The sequence below is a fragment of the Molothrus ater genome, chromosome 5 (genome assembly GCF_012460135.2).
Source record: "Molothrus ater isolate BHLD 08-10-18 breed brown headed cowbird chromosome 5, BPBGC_Mater_1.1, whole genome shotgun sequence".
In the NCBI taxonomy this organism is placed as follows: Eukaryota; Metazoa; Chordata; class Aves; order Passeriformes; family Icteridae; genus Molothrus; species Molothrus ater.
In genome coordinates this window covers 373,694-396,508 of record NC_050482.2, presented here as the reverse complement: position 1 = coordinate 396,508, position 22,815 = coordinate 373,694, and the positions used below count along the sequence as shown (strand labels likewise).

General features: G+C 64.7%; 1 protein-coding gene across 1 annotated transcript in view; it reads left to right on the top strand.

Moving 5' to 3' along the window:
• Positions 1-4,394: 4,394 nt before the first annotated feature.
• LOC118697883 (staphylococcal nuclease domain-containing protein 1) overlaps positions 4,395-22,815 on the top strand; it is an 81,743-nt gene continuing 63,322 nt past the window's right edge. The window contains exons 1-9 of the mRNA XM_036400879.2: positions 4,395-4,531; positions 8,585-8,734; positions 12,430-12,550; positions 16,599-16,677; positions 18,352-18,512; positions 18,601-18,692; positions 20,757-20,912; positions 21,602-21,708; positions 22,318-22,408. Of these exons, the coding sequence (XP_036256772.1) occupies positions 4,457-4,531; positions 8,585-8,734; positions 12,430-12,550; positions 16,599-16,677; positions 18,352-18,512; positions 18,601-18,692; positions 20,757-20,912; positions 21,602-21,708; positions 22,318-22,408 (1,032 nt within the window). The 5' untranslated portion in view covers positions 4,395-4,456. The remainder of the gene's footprint in view (positions 4,532-8,584; positions 8,735-12,429; positions 12,551-16,598; positions 16,678-18,351; positions 18,513-18,600; positions 18,693-20,756; positions 20,913-21,601; positions 21,709-22,317; positions 22,409-22,815) is intronic.

The window sequence follows — 22,815 nt, the reverse complement described above, 5'->3', positions numbered from 1 at the left end:
AGAGGTGAAGGTGTAAAGACGTGGAATGATGGAGAGGGGGGAAAAGGAGAGGTGGAGAGGAGTGGAGGTGTAATCAGGGAGCTTGGAGAGGTGCAAAGGCAGAATTGGAGCGGTGGGAACAGATCTGGGGACACGGAGAGGTGGGGACAGAGCTCTGGAGAGGTGGAGGGAAGATCCAGGACCCACCGTGGCCTTTGTGCTTCTGTGACCTCGCCCTGCTCCCCGGAAAGAGCCTTCGCAGGGATTCTGAGGGTGCTGAGCAGCCCCAGGGATAGCGAGGGGACGCTTCCCTCGGAAAGGCGGGGGACGCCGGGCGGCAGCTGGCACACGGTGGCTCTGCGCTGGTGGCCGCGAATGCCAGCACACAGCGGGGCTGGTGGGGACCCGAGTGTCCCCTGCTGCCAGCACCTGGCCGCTCCAGCTGGAGAGGGGAGGAAAGGAAAGGGGAAAGGCGAAAGGAAGAACCCGGTCCCCACTGTCCCCAGGCAGGATCAGGGGCGTGTTGGGGACACCGGGGGCTGTGGAGGGGAGCACAGAGCTCCCCAAAGGAGGGCGTGTCCCAGGAAAGGCGCTCACGGCATCGGCTCAGCAGGGAGGGCTGTCCCCACGGCTCTCAAAGCAGGGAGTTTGCAGGGCACAGGGATCCAACCGAGCAGATCCATCACCTCCACCTTTAGACCCGGCTCCATTTTCATTTGCATCTTCATTTCTGCCTCCGCATTCGTGTCTTAGTCTCCATCTCCATCTGTGTTTTGTCTCCATCTCCATCTTTGTATCATTTTTTTCTCTCTGCTTTCATCTCTACTTCATCTACATCTCTGCCTTTATCTCCACCCCATCTCCTCCTCCCCTCCCAGACCATCTCCATCTCCATTCCCAATCCCGTTCCCCACCTTCCTCCCTGTTTCCATCCCATCCCGGTGTCTCTGGGCTGTTCCAGAGGGAGGGACCGGGAGAGCCCCGTGCCTGCCGGGCCGTGGCTCGGGGCAGAGCTGCCCCGCTCGGGGCTCGGGGCTCGCTGCCCTCTGCTCTGGCCCGTCCCTGATCCCAGCGGCCGTGCCCAGAGCGTCTCTGCCCTCTGGTGTCCCGCCAGGGAGGGGGCGCTGAGCCCTCCCCGCCCGGGGACAGCGGATCCTTGTCCCCATTCCAGGCTGGCAGCAGGATCGGGGTGCGCCGGGCACTGGGGTCTGGAGCTGGGGAGGGACACAAGCGAGAGGGACCCTGCAGGGACAGTGGGGGACGAGCTGGGAGGAAGGAGGGGACCTGCTCCGCCAGAGTGACAGGAGCACCACCCCGGGAATGGGACAGGGGCCACAGGGACAGGGACGGACACGGGGACAGGGAGGGACACAGAGTGGCACAGGGATGGACATGGGAACAGGGACAGGAAGGGAAAAGGGAACAGGAACAGGGAGGGAAAAGGGAACAGGGACAGGGAGGGAAAAGGGAACAGGGACAGGGAGGGACATGGGGACAAGGACATGAAGGGACATGGGAACAGGGACAGGGATGGACATGGGAACAGGGACAGGGATGGACATGGGAACAGGGACAGGAAGGGAAAAGGGAACAGGAACAGGGAGGGAAAAGGGAACAAGGACATGGAGGGGTATGGGAACAGGGACATGGAGGGAGACAGGGACAGAGAGGGACACAGAGTGGGACAGGGATGGACATGGGAACAGGGACATGGAGGGACACGGGAACAGGGACAGGGATGGACATGGGAACAGGGACAGGGAGGGACATGGGAACAGGGACAGGGAGAAGGTGGAACAGGGATGTGGAGGGACATGGGACCAGGGAAATGGAGAAGGTGGAACAGGCACATAGAGGGGATGGAACACCGACACAGAGGGGACGGAACAGGGACATGGAGGGACACAGGACCAGGGAAACGGAGCAGGTGGAACAGGGACATGGAGGGGATGGAATGCGGACATGGAGTGGCACAGGAACAGGGAGGGAATGGAACAGGGACAAGGGAGGAAACAGCAATGGGAACAGGGACACAGAGGGAGTGGAGCAGACACAGAGGGAGCAGAACAGGCAATTCCATTATCCCAGGAGATTTCCACAGCGAGGCAAAGCTGCCAAAGCACCGCAGCTCATAGCTGGGGTTCTGTCTGGGACTCAGTGCCTGCATTCCCTGAGTGGCACTGGTGGGAGCAGGGCCCCCATCCCACAGGGAACACCTGCCAGTGGCTCAGAGGAACCAGGTGCCAGGGCACCCCCAGTCCCAGGGCACCCCCAGGCTGCACACAGGGATGGGTGCTGGGATAACCAGATTTGGGATAACCGGATTTGGGAATTCCCATCCCTGCCCACAGGAGACCTGGCCGTTCTGGTGCTCCACACCCAGTTCCTGTGTTCCCTCTCCTCATCCCAGCTCAGAGCCAGCTCCAGAGGGCTGGGAGGGCAGAGGGATGAGTTCCAGCTCCCAGGGGATCCACTCAGCATTCCCATCCCTGGCAGTGCCCCAGGCCAGGCTGGACACTGGGGCTGGAGCAGCCTGGGACAGTGGGAGGTGTCCCTGCCATGGCAGGGCTGGCACTGCAGGGGCTCTGGGGTCCCTTCCCACCCAACCCATTCCAGAATTCCCTGATTTCCCTCCCTCTGTCGCTCCTGTCTGCACGTCCAAGGCTGTTTTGCACCATTCTGGGCTTTCTCCCTGCAGAAGGTCACCCTGCTCCTCACTGAGCACCAGGATGCCTGGAAAATCCCATTGTTTTCCCCTGCAGAAAGCACGGGTGGAAGTTAAAAGCCCAGATGACTCAGCCGACCAAGAAAATGGAGTTTATCCCCACGTTCCCACCTACAATTTCACTTTCTTTTCCATCAAAATGATGATTATTACAGGATTCGGGCTAAAAAGAGGCAATTTGGAGGCTTGTAGGTGTCCTCCCCATCATCTCTGGTGGAATGCAGGTGCAAGATGGGACAGTGATATGGCAGGCCTAGAAATTCCACGGATCAGGATAATGGAGCTGCTTTTCCAGGTTTTTGGGCAGAGATTTCCTGCCCTGAAAAAGGGGCTAAGTATTAAAAACGGGGAGAAAACCAATAAATTAATAAATTATCATCAAAAGGGCTGGAGCAGGGAGATCAGAAGCGGTGAAATGTTGTGGTAGGTAGGGAGAGGGTGGGAAGAGGATTCCTCATGGACTGGGAGGCTCTGGCACAGCCGGCGCAGCAAAATCCGGGAGCGGGACCGCCGGGACCCTCGGGAAAGGGGCGGGGGCTGCACCCACCGGGACCTGAGCGTGGGGACAAACCCCAGAGTGAGCAGGCACAGGAAAACATCGGGAACACGGGGAAAAAATATCATACGGTGGGAAAACGTGCCGTGCCCAGCGGGAGACGCCGGCGGGGCGGATTCCTGTGGGTTCTGATCGCCCCCAGGTGCGCTCCAATCCCTTCTCAGCCCCCACCGCGTGCGTTCCGATCCTCCCAGGTGCGCCCCGATCGCCCCCCCAGGTGACACGGGGCCCCCTCCCATCCCGGTGTGCGGCGCCGGGGCCGCTCCGTTCCCGTTCCCTGGATTCCCTCCGTGGCCACTCCAATGTCCCCTGCCACCCACGAGCGACACGGCTCCGCTCGGGGCCGGCAGAGGTGACACCGGGAGCGGCTCCCGAGAGGCGGGGGCTGGTCCGGGGCACCCCAGCCGGTGCCACGGGACACGGCGGGAGGGTTTCCCCCGCTCGGGGCTGGGGGTATCGGGGTCACCCACGGACGGGAGGGACCCCCGGAGGGGCGGGCAGTGCCAGTGTCCCCCGAGGGAGAACATCCCGGGCTGTGTCCGGACCGCGGGTGTCCCCCCAACCCCGGGGCGGGACCGAGCTGGGTCTGGGGTCCCCCCCGACCTCGGGGCCGGGCTGGGCTGGGTCTGGGGTCTCTCCCAACCCCGGGGCCGGACCGAGGTGGGTCTGGGGTCACGGGGGTCGCCACAAGGGCGACCCCCGTGAACCCAGACCCACCTCGGTCCGGCCCCGGGGTTGGGCGCGCGCCACTGAGGAAAAGAGGCGTGCCCCCACCAAGCCCCGCCCCTGGGTAACGGAAAGGGGCGTATCCCGCCTTGGCCCCGCCCCCGTCGCGGCGCGAGGCCACGTGTGCGCGCGGGCGGCCTTTGCCGACGTGTCCCTGGCGCCGCGCGCCCCGGAAGTCCCGCCCCCTCCCGCGCGCCGGGCTGGGGCGGGGCCGCGAGGGGCGCGACGTCACCGGCAGCGCGCCGCCATTGGCCGAGGCGCGGCGGGGCGGGGCGGTGCCCGCGGCGGGAGCGGCCGCCCGTTGGCCGCCGGCCGCGCGGGGGGGGCGGAGCCGCGAGGAGGCCGCGCCCCCCTCCTCGTCTCAGGCCCCGCCCCGCGGTCCCTTCCGCGCTCGCCCCGGGCCCCGCCGCGCTCCTGCTGCCCGTGCCCGGCCCGGCCCGACCCGGCCTCTCCGCCCGCCCGGCCCCGCCATGGCCTCCGCGGCCAACCCCGGCCAGGGAGGCTCCGCGCCGCCGCCCGTCGTCCAGCGCGGCATCGTCAAGATGGTAAGGGCTGTGCCCGCCGCTCCCCGCACCGACCCCGCGCCTCGCCGCTGACCGACCGGGGACCTCCATCTCCCGCAGGCTCCTCCGGGGCCCGGGGTCCCGCTCCGCCGCCCGCCTCCCTTGCCGGTAACCGGGAGCCTGTCCGCTCCCCGCGCGGTGCCCGGCTCCCCGTGCCCGGTGCAGCCCGTCCGGTGCTCCCGGGCCCCCTATGGCGGCAGTTGCTGATCCGTTACCGCCCGCTGCCCGGCACCTCTCGCTGCACCCCGGGATCCCCCTGCAGCCCGGTCCCCCACGCTGCCCCGGGACCGGGCACTGCGCGCTCCCGGTGCCGTCCCAGCTGCTGCGATGGGCAGGAACAGTTTTGGCTGCCGGGACCGGAGCCGGTGGTCCCGCTCCGCTGCCGGTCCCGGAGCCCCCGGTGCCCCGAGGGGTCGCGGAGCAGCGGCTTCGCCGTGCCGCCGGCGGCGGGGCCGTCCCGGGGGTGCCGCACGTGCTCCGCTCGCGGCCCCTCCCGGGGCATCCCCGGGGCGGGGCGGGGCGGGATCCCCGAGCCCCGGTCGGGTCCCCACGGGACAGCGCGGGGATGGGGTCCGCTGGCCGCTCCGGGCTCCCCGGGAAGGGTCCCGGTCCCCCGCGCCAGGGCCCCACGTGTGCCGGCAGCGGGGCCGCGGGAGCGAAGGTCGCGTTCAGTCCCGGGCGCCGTGTCCCCGTCCCGTATCCCCGTGCCGTGTCCCCATGCCGTGTCCCCTCCTGGCCCTGTCCCGTGTCCCCGTCCCGTATCCCCATGCCGTGTCCCCTCCTGGCCCTGTCCCGTATCCCCATGCCGTGTCCCCATGCCGTGTCCCCTCCTGGCCCTGTCCCGTGTCCCCGTCCCGTATCCCCATGCCGTGTCCCCTCCTGGCCCTGTCCCGTGTCCCAGTCCCGTATCCCCATGCCGTGTCCCCGTCCCGTGTCCCCTCCTGGCCCTGTCCCGTGTCCCCGTCCCGTGTCCCCTCCTGGCCCTGTCCCGTGTCCCCGTCCCGTGTCCCCTCCTGGTCCTGTCCCGTGTCCCCGTCCCGTGTCCCCTCCTGGCCCTGTCCCGTGTCCCCGTCCCGTATCCCCATGCCGTGTCCCCTCCTGGCCCTGTCCCGTGTCCCCGTCCTGTGTCCCCTCCTGGTCCTGGCCCACCCCAGCCCGTTCCCCGCCGTGCCCCTGAACCCCCCAGGTTGCCGTGCCCGAGTCCGGGTGGATCCGGGGGTCTCCACTGACCCCTTCACCCCCTGCTGCCTCCGGAGTGAGACCCGCTCCCGGCTGTCACTGCAGCCCCGAGCCGGTGGCTGGGCTGGGGACAGGGCTGGGGACACCGGCGGATGGACCCTGGAAGGCTGGGGATGCATGACAGGGATCTAGGGATGGATCCCAGAGGTTTGGGATGGGCACCGGGGATCGGGGGGTGGACGCTGGATCTGGGGGTGATACATGGGGGTCTGTGGTCAGACACCAGGGGTCTGGGGACACCGGGGGTCTGGGGACACTGCAGGTCTGCTCTGGCACCACTCTGCCGTATGTCACTGGTGACAGGGGGATCTGCTGCTGCCACCCTGCAGATTTTGGGATGCTCAGGGAACCCTCTCCTGGCTGCTTGTCCCTGCCCGATCCATCCACAGCAGGATTCTGGGCAGGATTTTGGGCTCTGCTGGCTGGGAGGCAGCTGTGCCTGTGCCCCGCAGCCCGGGGTGGGCTCTGTGCTCCCTTCCAGGCCAGCCAGCCCAAAATGCCCCCGGGAGAGGGGCGTCCCTGGCTCTCTGTGGTGCCAGCCACGCGCTCTGCTGTGGCTCCGTCACAGCTTTGAGGTTTTTGAGGTTTTTTGCACCTTCCTGTTGCAATCACAGTGCAGCTCACTGGAACCACAGTGAGGCTACGGGGTTTGAGAGCAGGAGTTTGGCAGCAGGATGGGGATGAGGAGCAGGAATTTTCCTCCCACTCCTGTCAGGATTTTTAACCCTTTGTGCCCCACAGGGGCAGCTCTGGATTCTGGATGTGCCCGTGGGATTTCGGTGCTCTGGAGCCACCTTGGCAGCATGAGCTGGGTCTGTGCACCCCGTGTGCCTGTGCTGTTTCCAGGCTGGATTAAGCCTGGTTTAAGCCCAAATTTCTCTGATGGAGCCCTCAGTGGGACAGATGGGCCCTGGGGTGACTCTTGCTGGCAGGGTGGGACAGTGACACCTGGCTGCTGGGACAGTGTCCTGATCCCATTGCCATCCCTGGAGCAGTTCCCCATCTACTGGGGGATCCCGACAGCCACCCGGGCGTGTGGCCGCTCCATGGGCAGGGACAGGGCCACAGGGATCAGGGGCTGGGATGGAATGTCCCCCAGAGCACTGCACCGACCCTGGGACACGGAGCAGCTCCGCCAAGGACCCCACCCCGGGGTCCAGGGCTCGTGCTGGGCATTGAACAGAGCAGCTCCAGCACCCGCTGGCCTCCCCGTGCCCTATAAATTAAAGACTAAGGTTAATTACAGCCATGGAACCTCTAAGCCTTAAGCACAGAGCACTGAGCCTTGGCTGGGCCGCAGCTCCCGTGGCTCCCGCAGTGTTCCGGGCCCTGCCGTGGCTCCAGGGGCTGCAGGGCCTCAGGGTGGGCTCTGGGGGCTCATCCTGAGGGGCTCAGAGTCCTGGGCGTGGGGCTGGGCTGGCTCTGGTGATGGCACATTGCTGGAGGGGTTTGGGATCCCTGCGAGCATCCGTGGGGATTTTGGGCGGTGGGGAGCCAGGGCAGGCACTGGAACTGAAATGAGTCTGGATCAGAGAGCTGGGAGAGGGGACAGGGAGATCCTGTTGGGAGCAAGGGAATCCTTGGGAACAGGGACATCCCGGGAACAGGGAGATCCCAGCACACTCTGGCTGCTGGCCCAGAGCCCAGCCCTGCTGCAGGACCTGGGGAATGTGGCTGGGGGTGTGAGGAACCCTGGCAAAGGGGATTGGCTGGCAGTGCCCAGCCTGGAGCTCTCAGAGCCAGAGCTGTGGTGGGACATGGCCCAGCTGGGCTCATCCACCCGGTGTAAAATCCTGATTTTCCAAATTCTCCTTGGTGTTCTGTGTGCATGGAGGTGACCCCGTGTCTGGGTGTGCTGAGGGACCCCAGAGCCCCTGCAGTGCCAGCCCTGCCATGGCAGGGACACCTCCCACTGTCCCAGGCTGCTCCAGCCCCAGGGTCCAGCCTGGCCTGGGGCACTGCCAGGGATGCAGGGGCAGCCCCAGCTGCTCTGGCAATCCCAGCCCAGCCAGGAATTCCTCATTGCCAAGATCCCATCCCTGGCTGCCCTCTGGCACTGGGAGCCATTCCCTGGGTGCTGTCCCTGCAGGCCTTGGCCCCAGTCCCTCTGCAGCTCTCCTGGAGCCCCTGCAGGCCCTGCCAGGGGCTCTGAGCTCTCCCTGGATCCTTCTCCTCTCCAGGGGAGCACCCCCAGCTCTCCCAGCCTGGCTCCCTGGGAACTGAGGGGCTCCAGCCCTGCAGCAGCTCCGGGGCCTCCTCTGGGCTCTCTCCAGGTGCTGCTGCTGTGTCCCCAGGGCTGGGCAGCTCTGCAGGTGGGTCTCACCTGAGGGGGCACAGGATCCCCCTGTCCTGCTGGGAATGAGCCCAGGACATGGGTTCTGTCCCATCTCCAGCTGGGGCAGCTCCTGGCTCTCCAGGCCCGTGGCACTCAGTGGTGCCGAGTTCCCGAGCCCTGCCAGGGCAGGGCACATCCCTGGAATTCTGTCCCTGGAATTGTGCGTGTCCGTGCAGTGTCACCTTTCTGTGCAGTGTCACCTTCCCATCCCTGCTCCCGGGCTGCCCCTGCCGTGCCCGGGGCTGCCCGCTGTCCCAGCTGTCCCCTCTGAGCCCCGCTGTCCCCTCGCTGTCCCCTTGCTGTCCCCGCTCTCCCCTCAGACCCCTGATGTCCCCCGCTGGTGCCGCTGTCCCCGCTGAGCGGCTCTGTCCCCTCTGAGCCCTGCTGTCCTCTGCTGACCCTGCTGACCTCAGTGTCCCCTCCTGTCCCTGCTGACCCCGGTGTCCCCGCTGTCCCCGCAGGTGCTGTCGGGCTGTGCCATCATCGTGCGGGGCCAGCCCCGCGGGGGGCCGCCCCCGGAGCGTCAGATCAACCTCAGCAACATCCGCGCGGGGAGCCTGGCCCGGCGCGCCAACGCCAGCCAGCCTGACAGCAGGGACACCCCCGACGAGGTGAGGGACACAGGGGACACAGGGGACACAGGGATGGGAATGGGACAGGGATGGGAATGGGACAGGGATGGGAATGGGGCAGGGATGGGAATGGGGCAGGGATGGGAATGGGGCAGGGAGCCTGGCCCGGCGCGCCAACGCCAGCCAGCCTGACAGCAGGGACACCCCCGACGAGGTGAGGGACACAGGGGACACAGGGGACACAGGGATGGGAATGGGGCAGGGATGGGAATGGGGCAGGGATGGGAATGGGGCAGGGAGCCTGGCCCGGCGCGCCAACGCCAGCCAGCCTGACAGCAGGGACACCCCTGACGAGGTGAGGGACACAGGGGACACAGGGGACACAGGGGACAGGGAGGGGAATGGGGCAGGGATGGGAATGGGGCAGGGAGCCTGGCCCGGCGCGCCAACGCCAGCCAGCCCGACAGCAGGGACACCCCCGACGAGGTGAGGGACACAGGGGACACAGGGATGGGAATGGGACAGGGATGGGAATGGGGCAGGGAGCCTGGCCCGGCGCGCCAACGCCAGCCAGCCTGACAGCAGGGACACCCCCGACGAGGTGAGGGACACAGGGGACACAGGGGACAGGGAGGGGAATGGGGCGGCCTGGCAGGGACACACAGAGGGACTCGGGGGGATCTTCTCCTTCCTTGCCCCTCTGCTCTTGGCACGGTGTTGTGGGGGGCACTGGGGGGTGCTTGGCACTCATGAAGGGGTGGTTTGGGACTCGGGGGGTGGTTTGGGGCACACGGGGTGGCTGGTTTGGGGCATGGAAGGGTTTTGGGGCTCAGGGGATGGTTTGGGGCACACGGGGTGGCTGTTTTGGGGCACAAGGAATGGTTTGGGGTGTATGGGACAGTTTCAGTCATATGAGGGGGTGGTTTGGGGCACAGGGGGATGGTTTGGGATCCAGGGGATGGCAATTTTGGGGAACTCAGGGGGTAGTTTGGGGCACATGGGGTGGCTGTTTTGGGACACGTGAGGTGGTTTGGGGCACATGGGAGAGTTTGGGACACATGAAGGGGTGGTTTGGGGCACATGGGTTGGCCATTTTGGGACACAGGAGGTGGTTTGGGACTCAGGAGTGGTTTGGGGCATATGGGAGAGTTTCAGTCACATGAGGGGGTGGTTTGGGGCACCCAGGGCGGCTCTTTGGGAGCACATGGCGGGTGGTTTGGGACTCAGGGATGGTTTGGGACACGTGGGTTGGCAGTTTTGGGTCACATGGGGTGGCTGTTTTAGGACACATGAGGTGGTTTGGGACTCGGGGGATGGTTTGGGGCATATGGGAGAGTTTGGCACACGTGAAGGGGTGGTTTGGGGCACATGGGGTGGCTGTGTTGGGGCATAGGGGGCGATTTGGGGCTCAAGGAATAGTTTGGGGCAACACAGGGGATGGTTTGGGGCACATGGGGTATGGCTTGGGATGCGGGGGTGGTTTGGGGCAAATGGGAGAGTTTGGGGCACATGAAGGGGTGGTTTGGGGCACCCGGGGCATGGTTTGGCACATACAGAGGTGGTTTGGGGCTCATGGGGATGGTTTTGGGCACATGCTGTGGCTGGTTTAGGGCACATGGGGGATGGTTTTGGGCACATGCTGTGGCTGTTTTGGGGCATGGGGGGTAGTTTGGGACTCGGGGGATGCTTTGGAGCACATGGGGTGGCTGTTTTGGGGCACAGGGGTGGCTGCTCTGGGGCACAGGGGTGGCTGTTTTGGGGCACAGGGGTGGCTGTTCAGGGGCACATGTTGTGGCTGCTTTGGGGCACATGGGGTGGCTGTTTTGGGGCACATGCTGTGGCTGTTCTGGGGCACAGGGGTGGCTGTTTTGGGGCACAGGGGTGGCTGTTTTGGGGCACATGCTGTGGCTGTTTTGGGGCACATGCTGTGGCTGTTCAGGGGCACATGCTGTGGCTGCTTTGGGGCACATGGGGTGGCTGTTTTGGGGCACATGGGGTGGCTGTTTTGGGGCACATGGGGTGGCTGTTCTGGGGCACATGCTGTGGCTGCTTTGGGGCACATGCTGTGGCTGTTTTGGGGCACATGCTGTGGCTGTTCAGGGGCACATGCTGTGGCTGTTCAGGGGCACATGGGGTGGCTGTTTTGGGGCACATGGGGTGGCTGTTTTGGGGCACATGCTGTGGCTGTTCAGGGGCACAGGGGTGGCTGTTCAGGGGCACATGCTGTGGCTGTTCTGGGGCACATGCTGTGGCTGTTTTGGGGCACAGGGGTGGCTGTTTTGGGGCACATGCTGTGGCTGTTCAGGGGCACAGGGGTGTCTGTTTTGGGGCACAGGGGTGGCTGTTCAGGGGCACAGGGGTGGCTGTTCAGGGGCACATGCTGTGGCTGTTCTGGGGCACATGCTGTGGCTGTTTTGGGGCACAGGGGTGGCTGTTTTGGGGCACATGCTGTGGCTGTTCAGGGGCACAGGGGTGTCTGTTTTGGGGCACAGGGGTGGCTGTTCAGGGGCACAGGGGTGGCTGCTCTGGGGCACATGGGGTGGCTGTTTTGGGGCACATGCTGTGGCTGTTCTGGGGCACATGCTGTGGCTGTTTTGGGGCACAGGGGTGGCTGTTTTGGGGCACAGGGGTGGCTGTTCTGGGGCACAGGGGTGGCTGTTCTGGGGCACATGCTGTGGCTGTTTTGGGGCACATGCTGTGGCTGTTCTGGGGCACATGCTGTGGCTGTTTTGGGGCACATGCTGTGGCTGTTCAGGGGCACAGGGGTGGCTGTTCTGGGGCACATGGGATGGCTGTTCTGGGGCACATGGGATGGCTGTTCAGGGGCACATGCTGTGGCTGTTCAGGGGCACATGCTGTGGCTGTTTTGGGGCACATGCTGTGGCTGTTTTGGGGCACAGGGGTGTCTGTTTTGGGGCACATGCTGTGGCTGTTCAGGGGCACATGCTGTGGCTGTTTTGGGGCACAGGGGTGGCTGTTCAGGGGCACATGCTGTGGCTGTTCAGGGGCACATGCTGTGGCTGTTTTGGGGCACATGCTGTGGCTGTTTTGGGGCACAGGGGTGGCTGTTCTGGGCCACATGGGGTGGCTGTTTTGGGGCACATGCTGTGGCTGTTCTGGGGCACATGCTGTGGCTGTTCAGGGACTCGGGGATGCTCTGGGGCTCCCGGACGGTCCCGCAGCCGCCCGGTGCTGGTGCCGGTGCCGGTGCCGGCGGGGCCCGGCCCCCCTCCCGCGGGCCGGGGGCGGCGGGAGCAGCGCTGGCAGATAATTGCTCTCCCTGGGGAGTTTTGTCTTCCCAACAGCCTCTAAATGTCACTCTCTGCCAAAGTGACGCCTGTCAGCCCCGCTAATTGTTTATGAGCGCGTCATGTTCCCACCTCCGGCCGCGCTCCCGCCCACCCGCCGGTGCCGGAGCGGGAGCGCGCAACGGGAACGCGCTCCGGGAACGGGAACGCGCTCCCGAGCCTGCCGTGCCCCAAAACCCCGGCGGGGCTGCGAGAGCTGCAAACCCCGCTCCCTTCCCGACCCGGAGCCTCCGTGGGCGCCCTCAGGGCCTCCATGGGAGCCGGGGCTGCCCCCGGAGCTTTCTGGGGACCCCTTTGTGGGTGTTCCTCCCCAGGAGTCGGTTCTCAGCAGAGTTCTGGGGGAGAAGGGGGCTCCCGGGGCACTGGGGGCCGCTGCCCCTGCCCTGCCCAGGATCCCCCCAGCTCACAGCGCCTCCCTCCCGGCAGCCCTGGGGCTTCCCGGCCCGCGAGTTCCTGCGGAAGAAGCTGATCGGGAAGGAGGTGTGCTTCACCGTGGAGTACAAGACCCCGCAGGGCCGGGAGTACGGCATGGTCTACCTGGGGAAAGGTGAGCAGGGACGGGCACCTGGGGACGGGGAGCATGGATGGGGACCTGGGGACGGGGAGGATGGATGGGGACCTGGGGACGGGGAGCATGGATGGGGACCTGGGGATGGGGAGCATGGATGGGGACCTGGGGACGGGGAGCATGGATGGGGACCTGGGGAAAGGTGAGCATGGATGGGGACCTGGGGAAGGGGAGCATGGATGGGGACCTGGGGAAGGGGAGCATGGATGGGGACCTGGGGAAAGGTGAGCATGGATGGGGACCTGGGGAAAGGTGAGCATGGATGGGGACCTGGGGAAAGGTGAGCATGGATGGGGACCTGGGGACGGGGAGCATGGATGGGGACCTGGGGAAAGGTGAGCATGGATGGGGACCTGGGGACGGGGAGCATGGATGGGGACCTGGGGAAGGTGAGCATGGATGGGGACCTGGGGAAAGGTGAGCATGGATGGGGACCTGGGGAAAGGTGAGCATGGATGGGGACCTGGGGATGGGGAGCATGGATGGGGACCTGGGGAAGGGGAGCATGGATGGGGACCTGGGGAAAGGTGAGCAGGGACGGGCACCTGGGGAAGGGGAGCATGGATGGGGTACCTGGGGAAGGGGAGCATGGATGGGGTACCTGGGGAAAGGGAGGATGGATGGGGACCTGGGGAAAGGTGAGCAGGGATGGGGACCTGGGGAGAGGTGGGTCAGGATGGGTAGGTTAGGATGGATGGGTTGCCTTGGGAAAAGGTGGTTCCAGGGTGTTTTACCTGAGAAAAGGTGGGTCAGGATGGATTACCTGGGAAGAGGTGGGTCAGGATGTTTTACCTGGGAAAAGGCGGCTCTGGGGGGGAGCACAAGGGGATGTTTGGGCTGTGTTGGGCTGTGCCATCAGCAGGAGGATGCCTGCCTGCTTTCCCATCACTTTTCCATGATTTTCCATGGCCCCCAGCTCTGGGAGGGCAGTGAGGGGTGTCCAGCCCCCCAGGTTTCCAAGCTCCAGCCCTGCTCTCCCTGCTCCAGGAGCATTCCTGGGCTCAGCCTGGAATGCCCTAAGCACAAATCCAGCTGGAAACCCCCTTTTGGGGGATGCAGTGGGGATTGGAGGTGTTGGGGTACGCTGTGGCAGCAGCTGGATGCATTCCCACTTCTCCATGGATTCCCAATTTTGGGAGAGGGGAAATGCCCAGTGCTGATCCCAGCTGAGCTGGAGCTCATGGACACAAGGAGCAGCTCTGGGTGAATTCCCACAGCTTTCCCTTCCCCATCCTTTCTGTTGTTACAAATCTCTTGCCTGTCTGTGGCTGAGATCCCACAAGGAATTCACCTCGAGCATTCCGGGTGGGTTTTGGGGCTCTCCCTCCCTGTGTCCCCTCAGCCGTGGCCCTTTGGAGGCGCCAGCTTTGTCCCTGCCCAGAATTCCCGTGCCCTGGGGGTGCCAGGGGTGAGATCTGGGCTCCCAGCTCATCCTCCAGAGCCTCCCTGTTGCTGGGGCAAGGGGAAGCTCTGTGTGCAGCTGGGACAGCCCTGCTGTGGGACATTTGGGATACCAGTGGGATACCTGGGGCTTGGACACAGCTCCCAGGCACTGCAGTCCCGTGGGAAGGAGGGAAGGACCAGGCACTGGGAAGGGGCTGCTGGATTTTGGGGGAGGTCCCTGGGGAGCCCCAGTGGGGACTGGGGGGGTTGGGTGCCCTCAGCCCCACATCCCTGCGGACTCGGCTGTTTTCCATGTGGGAATGGGCTGGAAAGGGGGAGTCGGTACTGCAGGTGGGCTCCCTGTGGCACTCAGAGCCTTTCCTGGCACTCCCATGGCACTCAGAGCCTTTCCATGGTACTCAGAGCCTTTCCATGGCACTCAGAGCCTTTCCAGGCATTCCTGTGGCACTCAGAGCCTTTCCAGGCACTCCCATGGCACTCAGAGCCTTTCCAGGCACTCCCATGGCACTCAGAGCCTTTCCATGGCACTCAGAGCCTTTCCCAGAGCAGGAGCAGGGATGGGCTCATCCAGCTGGGCTCGCTGGTCCCAGGCAGATCCCAAGGCCGGCAGGATGGGGCAGTGGGCTCTGCAGAGGGAGCAGGGAGCCCTGGATGGGGCAGTGGGCTCTGCAGAGGGAGCAGGGAGCCCTGGATGGGGCAGTGGGCTCTGCAGAGGGAGCAGGGAGGCAGCCCTGGATGGGGCAGTGGGCTCTGCAGAGGGAGGCAGCCCTGGATGGGGCAGTGGGCTCTGCAGAGGGAGCAGGGAGCTCAGGATGGGGCAGTGGGCTCTGCAGAGGGAGCAGGGAGGCAGCCCTGGATGGGGCAGTGGGCTCTGCAGAGGGAGCAGGGAGGCAGCCCTGGATGGGGCAGTGGGCTCTGCAGAGGGAGCAGGGAGCCCTGGATGGGGCAGTGGGCTCTGCAGAGGGAGCAGGGAGGCCTGGATGGGGCAGTGGGCTCTGCAGAGGGAGCAGGCAGCCCTGGATGGGGCAGTGGGCTCTGCAGAGGGAGCAGGGAGCTCAGGATGGGGCAGTGGGCTCTGCAGAGGGAGCAGGGAGGCAGCCCTGGATGGGCAGAGCTCCCCGTGGCTCCGGGGTCTGCGGGTGCAGGGCTGCAGAGCCCGGCATGGCCGCTCCTCCCCGAGTTGCAGCAGTGCCCCTGCCCGCCCAGGAAGGCTGGAGCTCCCTCCGTGGGGGCTCCTGGGCTCAGCTGGATGTGCCCAGGTGGGCAATGCCTGCTTGGAGCCCTGCCCAGCCCATCCCAGGCCATCTGCTGCACCCTGGCACATCCAGGGAGCTCCTCCCGTGTCCCCATGGGGCCCAGGCTGCCCCAGAGGGCAGTGGGACCCTCAGGGCTGCCAGGTCCCACAGATCCCGGGCTGTCAGAGTTACCTCTGTGCTCCAGGAGCGTTTGGACAATGCCCTCCTGCGCAGGGTGGGATTTTGGGACGTCCTGGCTCTGGATTGGTGATCCCTGGGGGTCCCTTCCCACTCAGGACATGCCATGATGCACTCCTGAGCTCCCACTGTGCCAGGGAGGCCCTTTGGGATGGGGATCCCCTCCTGCAGAGGGAGGGATTGGAATCACAGACATTTTGGCTGGGAAGGACCCCCGAGATCCAAGACCATGGAATCCAATGTTTGATTTGGAGCTTGGGTTTGGGGAGCTGCTGCTCTGCTCTCCCCTGAGCCGCCCTGCAGCCAGGGCCATCCTGGGGCCCGTGGGCAGGGAGTGAGCCTGGGAAGGGTTGGGATGTTGGGGCCTCTCTGGAGCCATCCCCATCCCTGCTCCAGCCCCGCCTGGAGCGGCGCGGGCGGGAGAAATGAGGCAGAAAATGTTTCCTGATGAAGTTTGTCAGGGTTTAAACACCATTAATGTGGGAATGCTGTGACAGATTCCCTGCAGCAGCTCCTGCCTGGGGAGGATGGAGAGCAGGGAGCTTGCAGGGGGCTGGGGACAGCAGGGGAGGCACAGCCAGGCCGGGTGCCAGGTGCTGCCCTGGGGTCAGCCCCAGCCCCTGGGGCGCTGCAGAGCTGGGAAGGGCCCTGGGGGTGCTGTGCCAGCGGCTGGGCCCGAGCCCAGGGGGCAGGGGGGGCCGAGGGACCCTGGGCTGTGGCAGCCCCAGCGTGGGCACGGCCCCAGGGCAGGGACTGTGCCCTGTGCTGGCCCTGCCCAGGGACCCCCTGGAATCCTGGGGCAGCTCTGGAGAGCCCTGGAGGGGCTGGAGTGTCCAGGGAACGGAGCTGGGAAGGGGCTGGAGCCCCAGGAGGGCTGAGGGAGCTGGGCAGGGGCTGAGCCTGGAGCAAAGGAGGCTCAGGGGGCCCTGGTGGCTCTGCACAAGTCCCTGCCAGGAGGGCACAGCCGGGAACAGGGACAGGAGCAGAGGGAACGGCCTCAGGCTGGGCCAGGGCAGGTGAGGTTGGACAGCAGCAGCAATTTGCCCATGGAAAGGGGCTCAGGGAGCCCAGGCTGTGTTGCCAGGGGAGCTCTGGGGTTGTTGCAGCACTGCTTACCTGGGATTCTGGGAATGCTGCCCCATTCCCGTGTCCCTCTGTCTCCTCTCACCTCTGCTCCTCTCCTCTCTCAGACACCAGTGGTGAGAACATTGCTGAGTCCCTGGTGGCCGAAGGACTGGCGTCCCGGCGGGAGGGCATCCGAGCCAACAAGTGCGTGCTGATCCCATCCCGATCCTGATCCCATCCCGATCCTGATCCCAATCCCGATCCTGATCCCATCCCGATCCTGATCCTGATCCTGATCCAATCCCAGCCTGCTCCCGATCCTGATCCTGATCCTGATCCCATTCTGATCCTGATCGCGATCCCAATCCTGATCCCATCCCGATCCCGATCCTGATCCCATCCCGATCCTGATCCTGATCCAATCCCAGCCTGATCCTGATCCCATTCTGATCCTGATCCCGATCCCAATCCTGATCCCATCCCGATCCCGATCCTGATCCCATCCTGATCCTGATCCCAATCTTGATCCCATCCTGATCCCAATCCTGATCCTGATCCCGATCCTGATCCTGATCCCATCCTGATCCTGATCCTGATCCTGACCCCAATTCTGATCCCATCCTGATCCCATCCTGATCCTGATCCCAATCCCAATCCTGATCCCGATCCTGATCCTGATCCATTCTGATCCTGATCCCAATCCCAATCCTGATCCCATCCTGATCCCAATCCTGATCCTGATCCCATCCTGATCCTGATCTCGATCCTGATCCTGATCCTGATCCCATCCCAGCCTGATCCCAATCCCGATCCTGATCTCGATCCTGATCCTGATCCCATCCCAGCCTGATCCCAATCCCGATCCTGATCCTGATCCCACCCCCATCCTGATCCTGATCCCAGGCTGGTGCTCAGGCACGGAGCCCCTGGATCCCTCAGCTGCAGGGGCCAAGCCCTGCTCCTTGGCTCCCAAGGTGCCCACATCCCACCGGCACCTCTGGGGTGTCCCCTGGGCTTTGGGGCTGTGCAGGGGCTGGCAGGGGCTGCCTCCTTTCCTGGGATGCAGAGGCACCTGGGCTGTGGAGCAGAGACTCTCTGGGAGCCTCCAAAGTCACTCCTGGGGTGGGGTTGAGTCCCCTTCATTCCCAGTGGAGAGGAGGTGCTGGGACACGGCTGGTGCTGGATCTGGCTGGGTGATCCCTGTGCCAGCAGAGCCGAGGCTTTTCCTGGGCTCCCTCACATCCTGGGGCGTTGGAGAGGGCTGCAGCTGTGGGGACAGGATCCATTCCAGAGGTGCAGGACACTTCCAGGGCAGGGTCAGCCTCCTTTGTGGGGTCACGGAGTCCTGGAATGGGTTGGGTGGGAAGGGACCCCAGAGCCCCTCCAGTGTCACCATGGCAGGGACACCTCCCACTGTCCCAGGCTGCTCCAGCCCCAGTGTCCAGCCTGGCCTGGGGCACTGCCAGGGATGCAGGGGCAGCCCCAGCTGCTCTGTTCAATATCCCCGAGTTTGTTTGGCAGGACTGGTGCCAGGGCTGGGAGGTGGTTGTGGGCACTTTGGTGGCCCCTCAGTGGCCGCCTGTGCATGCAGGGCCGGGCTGATCCCTGGAATCCCATGGAATCCCATGGAATGTGCCTTCCCTGCTCTCCCAGACTTGCTCTGCCCTGCTGGGAGCCGGGAACGCTGCTGCCTCTCCCCCGTGGTGCCCAGAGCAGCCTCTGGAGGGGTTCCCGGGCTCTCCTCCCCATCCATGGCAGGAGAGGCGCTTCCCGCTGCATTCCCACTGGGATGGGCGGTGGGAGGAGCTGCGTTGGGTCGGGCGGGGATGGCCCCCGAGCGCCCCGGAGGCTGCGGGGCTGAGTGCGGCGTGCCCTTAGCCCCGAGCAGAGCCGGCTGGCCGAGCTGGAGGAGCAGGCCCGCAGCGCCAAGAAGGGCATGTGGAGCGAGGGCACGGGCTCGCACACCGTGCGCGACCTCAAGTACACCCTGGAGAACCCCCGGCACTTCGTGGACTCCCTGCACCAGAAACCCGTCAATGGTAAGGGTGTCCTTGTGTCCCCCTGTCCCCCTGTCCCCATGTCCCGTGTCCCCAGCCCAGTGGGCTGAGCTCCGGTGTCACTCTGCAGCCATCATCGAGCACGTGCGGGACGGCAGTGTGGTGAGGGCCCTGCTCCTGCCCGACTTCTACCTGGTCACCGTCATGCTCTCGGGAATCAAGGTGAGCCCCTTTCGTCTGCCCCGTTCCCTCTGCCCCGTTCCCTCTGCCCCATTCCCTCTGCCCCATTCCCACTGCCCCATTCCCTCTGTCCAGTTCCCTCTACCCCATTCCCTCTGCCCAGTTCCCTCTGCCCCATTCCCTCTGCCCAGTTCCCTCTGCCCCATTCCCACTGCCCCATTCCCTCTGCCCAGTTCCCTCTGCCCCATTCCCTCTGCCCAGTTCCCTCTGCCCAGTTCCCTCTGCCCAGTTCCCTCTGCCCCATTCCCTCTGCCCCATTCCCACTGCCCAGTTCCCTCTACCCCATTCCCTCTGTCCCATTCCCTCTGCCCAATTCCCCTTGCTCAGTTCTCGCTGCCCAATTCCCACTGCCACATTCCCTCTGCCCAGTTCCCTCTGCCCCATTCCCTCTGTCCAGTTCCCTCTGCCCCATTCCCTCTGCCCCATTCCCACTGCCCCATTCCCTCTGTCCAGTTCCCTCTACCCCATTCCCTCTACCCCATTCCCTCTGCCCCATTCCCTCTGCCCAATTCCCCTTGCTCAGTTCTCACTGCCCCATTCCCTCTGCCCCATTCCCTCTGCCCAGTTCCCTCTGCCCCATTCCCTCTGCCCAGTTCCCTCTGCCCCATTCCCACTGCCCCATTCCCTCTGCCCCATTCCCACTGCCCAGTTCCCACTGCCCCATTCCCTCTGCCCAGTTCCCTCTGCCCCATTCCCACTGCCCAGTTCCCTCTGCCCCATTCCCTCTGCCCCATTCCCTCTGCCCCATTCCCACTGCCCAGTTCCCACTGCCCCATTCCCTCTGCCCAGTTCCCTCTGCCCCGTTCCCTCTGCCCAGTTCCCTCTGCCCCATTCCCTCTGTCCCATTCCCTCTGCCCCATTCCCTCTGCCCCATTCCCACTGCCCAGTTCCCACTGCCCCATTCCCTCTGTCCAGTTCCCACTGCCCCATTCCCTCTGCCCCATTCCCTCTGCCCAGTTCCCTCTACCCCATTCCCTCTGTCCCATTCCCTCTGCCCAATTCCCCTTGCTCAGTTCTCGCTGCCCAATTCCCACTGCCACATTCCCTCTGCCTATTTCTTTCCCTGTCCGACCTCCTTGGCACCTGCAGCTCTCTGGGTCCCAGGCTGCAGCAGGGAGGGGTGGAGGGACATCCTTGTCACCTGCTGCACCTGCGGTACCAGGCTGGGAGCAGCCCGAGGTGTCACCGTGGGGTGGGGACAGGTGTGGCTTGGGTGGGGCTGTCAGACACCCTGGTCAGGGTTGTGCTGGGAGTTCACGGGATCCAGGGATCCCTGAGGCTGGAAAAGCCCTCCCAGCCCATCCGTCCCAGCTGTGCCCAATGCCCACCCTGTCCGCAGCCCAGAGCCCCGAGTGCCACCTCCAGGAATCCCTTGAACTCCTTGGGCAGCCCCTTCCAATGTCTGATCACCCTTCCCATGGAGAAATTCCTGCTGTTGTCCAGGTTCAAAGAACCACAGACTTGTTTGTGTGGGAAGGGACCCCAGAGCCCCTGCAGTGCCAGCCCTGCCATGGCAGGGACACCTCCCACTGTCCCAGGCTGCTCCAGCCCCAGTGTCCAGCCTGGCCTGGGTGCTCCCAGGGATGCAGGGACAGCCCCAGCTGCTCTGGCAATTCCAGCCCAGCCAGGAATTCCTCATTGCCAAGATCCCATCCCTGGCTGCCCTCTGGCACTGGGAGCCATTCCCTGGGTGCTGTCCCTGCAGGCCTTGGCCCCAGCCCCTCTGCAGCTCTCCTGGAGCCCCTGCAGGCCCTGCCAGGGGCTCTGAGCTCTCCCTGGATCCTTCTCCTCTCCAGGCTGGGCATTCCCAGCTCTCCCAGCCTGGCTCCCTGGGAACTGAGGGGCTCCAGCCCTGCAGCAGCTCCAGGTCCCTGTCCAGGGGTCCCCTGAGCTGGAGTCGGTCCCTGTTTCCCAGGGCAGCCATAGGGCTCTGTCCTGACACAAATTCCCCAATTTCAGTCCCCAAAACACCCCTGGAGCCAGGGAATGGAGGCAGCCTGAGGTTTTGGGTCCATCCCATGCCCTGACTGTCCCCGTGTCCTGCAGTGTCCCACCTTCAAGCGTGAGGCTGACTCCGAGGTCCCGGAGCCGTTTGCGGCCGAAGCCAAATTCTTCACGGAGTCACGGCTGCTCCAGAGGGATGTGCAGATTGTCCTGGAGAGCTGCCACAACCAGAACATCCTGGGCACCATCCTGCACCCGGTGAGAGCTGGCACGGGCTGGCTCCGGGGGCTGGGGATGCTTTGGGGGTCACAGGCTGCTCCCAGTGGGGGAACTGGGACTTGGGTGGGTTTGGGATATCCTGGTCTGTGAGGAGGGCAGAGCCTGGGGGTGTCACTGGGATTTGTGGGTGGGTTTGGGATATCCTGGTCTGTGAGGAGGGCAGAGCCTGGGGGTGTCACTGGGATTTGTGGGTGGGTTTGGGACATCCTGGTCTGTGAGGAGGGCAGAGCCCGGGGGTGTCACTGGGATTTGTGGGTGGGTTTGGGATATCCTGGTCCATGTGAGGAGGGCAGAGCCTGTGGGTGGCACTGGGATTTGTGGGTGGGTTTGGGATATCCTGGTCCATGTGAGGAGGGCAGAGCCCGGGGGTGTCACTGGGATTTGTGGGTGGGTTTGGGATATCCTGGTCCATGTGAGGAGGGCAGAGCCCGGGGGTGTCACTGGGATTTGTGGGTGGGTTTGGGACATCCTGGTCTGTGAGGAGGGCAGAGCCTGGGGGTGTCACTGGTGAGGTCTCCAGTAGCACTGGGAGCTCAGGGGACATTGAAGGGGCTGTGCAGGTCCCCCAGAGCAGGGCCAGGGCCAGGGGGGTTCCTGCTGAGCCTGGGGGGATCCTGCTGAGCCTGGGGGAATCCTGCTGACCCCGAGCCCTCTCCTGCTCCCTGCAGAACGGGAACATCACGGAGCTGCTGCTGAAGGAGGGCTTTGCCCGCTGTGTGGATTGGTCCATCGCCGTCTACACCCGCGGTGCCGACAAACTGCGCGCGGCCGAGAGGTGGGATGGGGATCCTGCTGATCCCTCTGCTCCCTCGGTTCCCTCTTCTCCTGCTGCTCCCAGCTGATCCCTGTGCTCCCAGCTGATCCCTCCGATCCCACTACTCCCAGTGCTCCTGCTGATCCCACTGTTATCAGTGCCCCCAGCTCATCCCGGTGCTCCGAGCTGATCCCACTGCTCCTGCTGATCCCACTGGTCCTGCTGATCCCATCTGCTCCCACTGTTAGCACTGCACACAGCTGATCCCAGCTGGTCCCACTGTTCTCACTGCTCCCAGCTGATCCCAGTGCTCCTGCTGGTCCCACTGATCCCAGCTGATCCCAGCTGATCCCACTGTTCTCACTGCTCCCAGCTGATCCCAGTGCTCCTGCTGGTCCCACTGATCCTGCTGATCCCAGCTGATCCCAGCTGATCCCAGCTGATCCCATTGTTCCACTGCACCCAGCTGCCTCCATGGGGTGCCCAGAGTGACTCCAGCCCCATGTGGCTGATCTGGGGTGGGATTGATGTGATCTCCCCTCCATCTCTCCCGGGTGCTTTGCTGGGAGTGCCACCCCTGGCACGTCCAGGTGTCCCAGCCCTGATGTCCCACTGTCCCCACCCTGCCAGGTTTGCCAAGGAGCGCAAGCTGAGGATCTGGAGGGATTACGTGGCCCCCACGGCAAACCTGGATCAGAAGGACAAACAGTTTGTGGCCAAGGTGAGCGGGGCTGGGAAGGGACATTTGGGGACCAGGGGCACAGCACGGGGTGCCCAGCTCCCAGCCTGGCCTCTCCATGGGTTTGCACAAACCCCAGAGGGATTTCCCTGGGCTGGATCACGGCCGTGGATCCCAGGGTGCTCTGGGATCCCCAGCAGGGCTGCAGTGGGAGGAGGTGCCAGGAGAAGGGAGGGAGCCCTGAGAGAGAGAGAGAGGGGCTTTGGTTTGTGGGCACGGACTGGGGGCGTCCTGGCACCTCACTCTGGTCAGGTGGGGCCACGGGGATGGGATTGCATCTCAACTGATTCCTGATCCTCTGGGGGAATGGCTGCCCCATGGATCAATTCCTGATCCTCTGGGGGAATGGCTGCCCCATGGATCAATTCCTGATCCTCCCGGGAATTGGC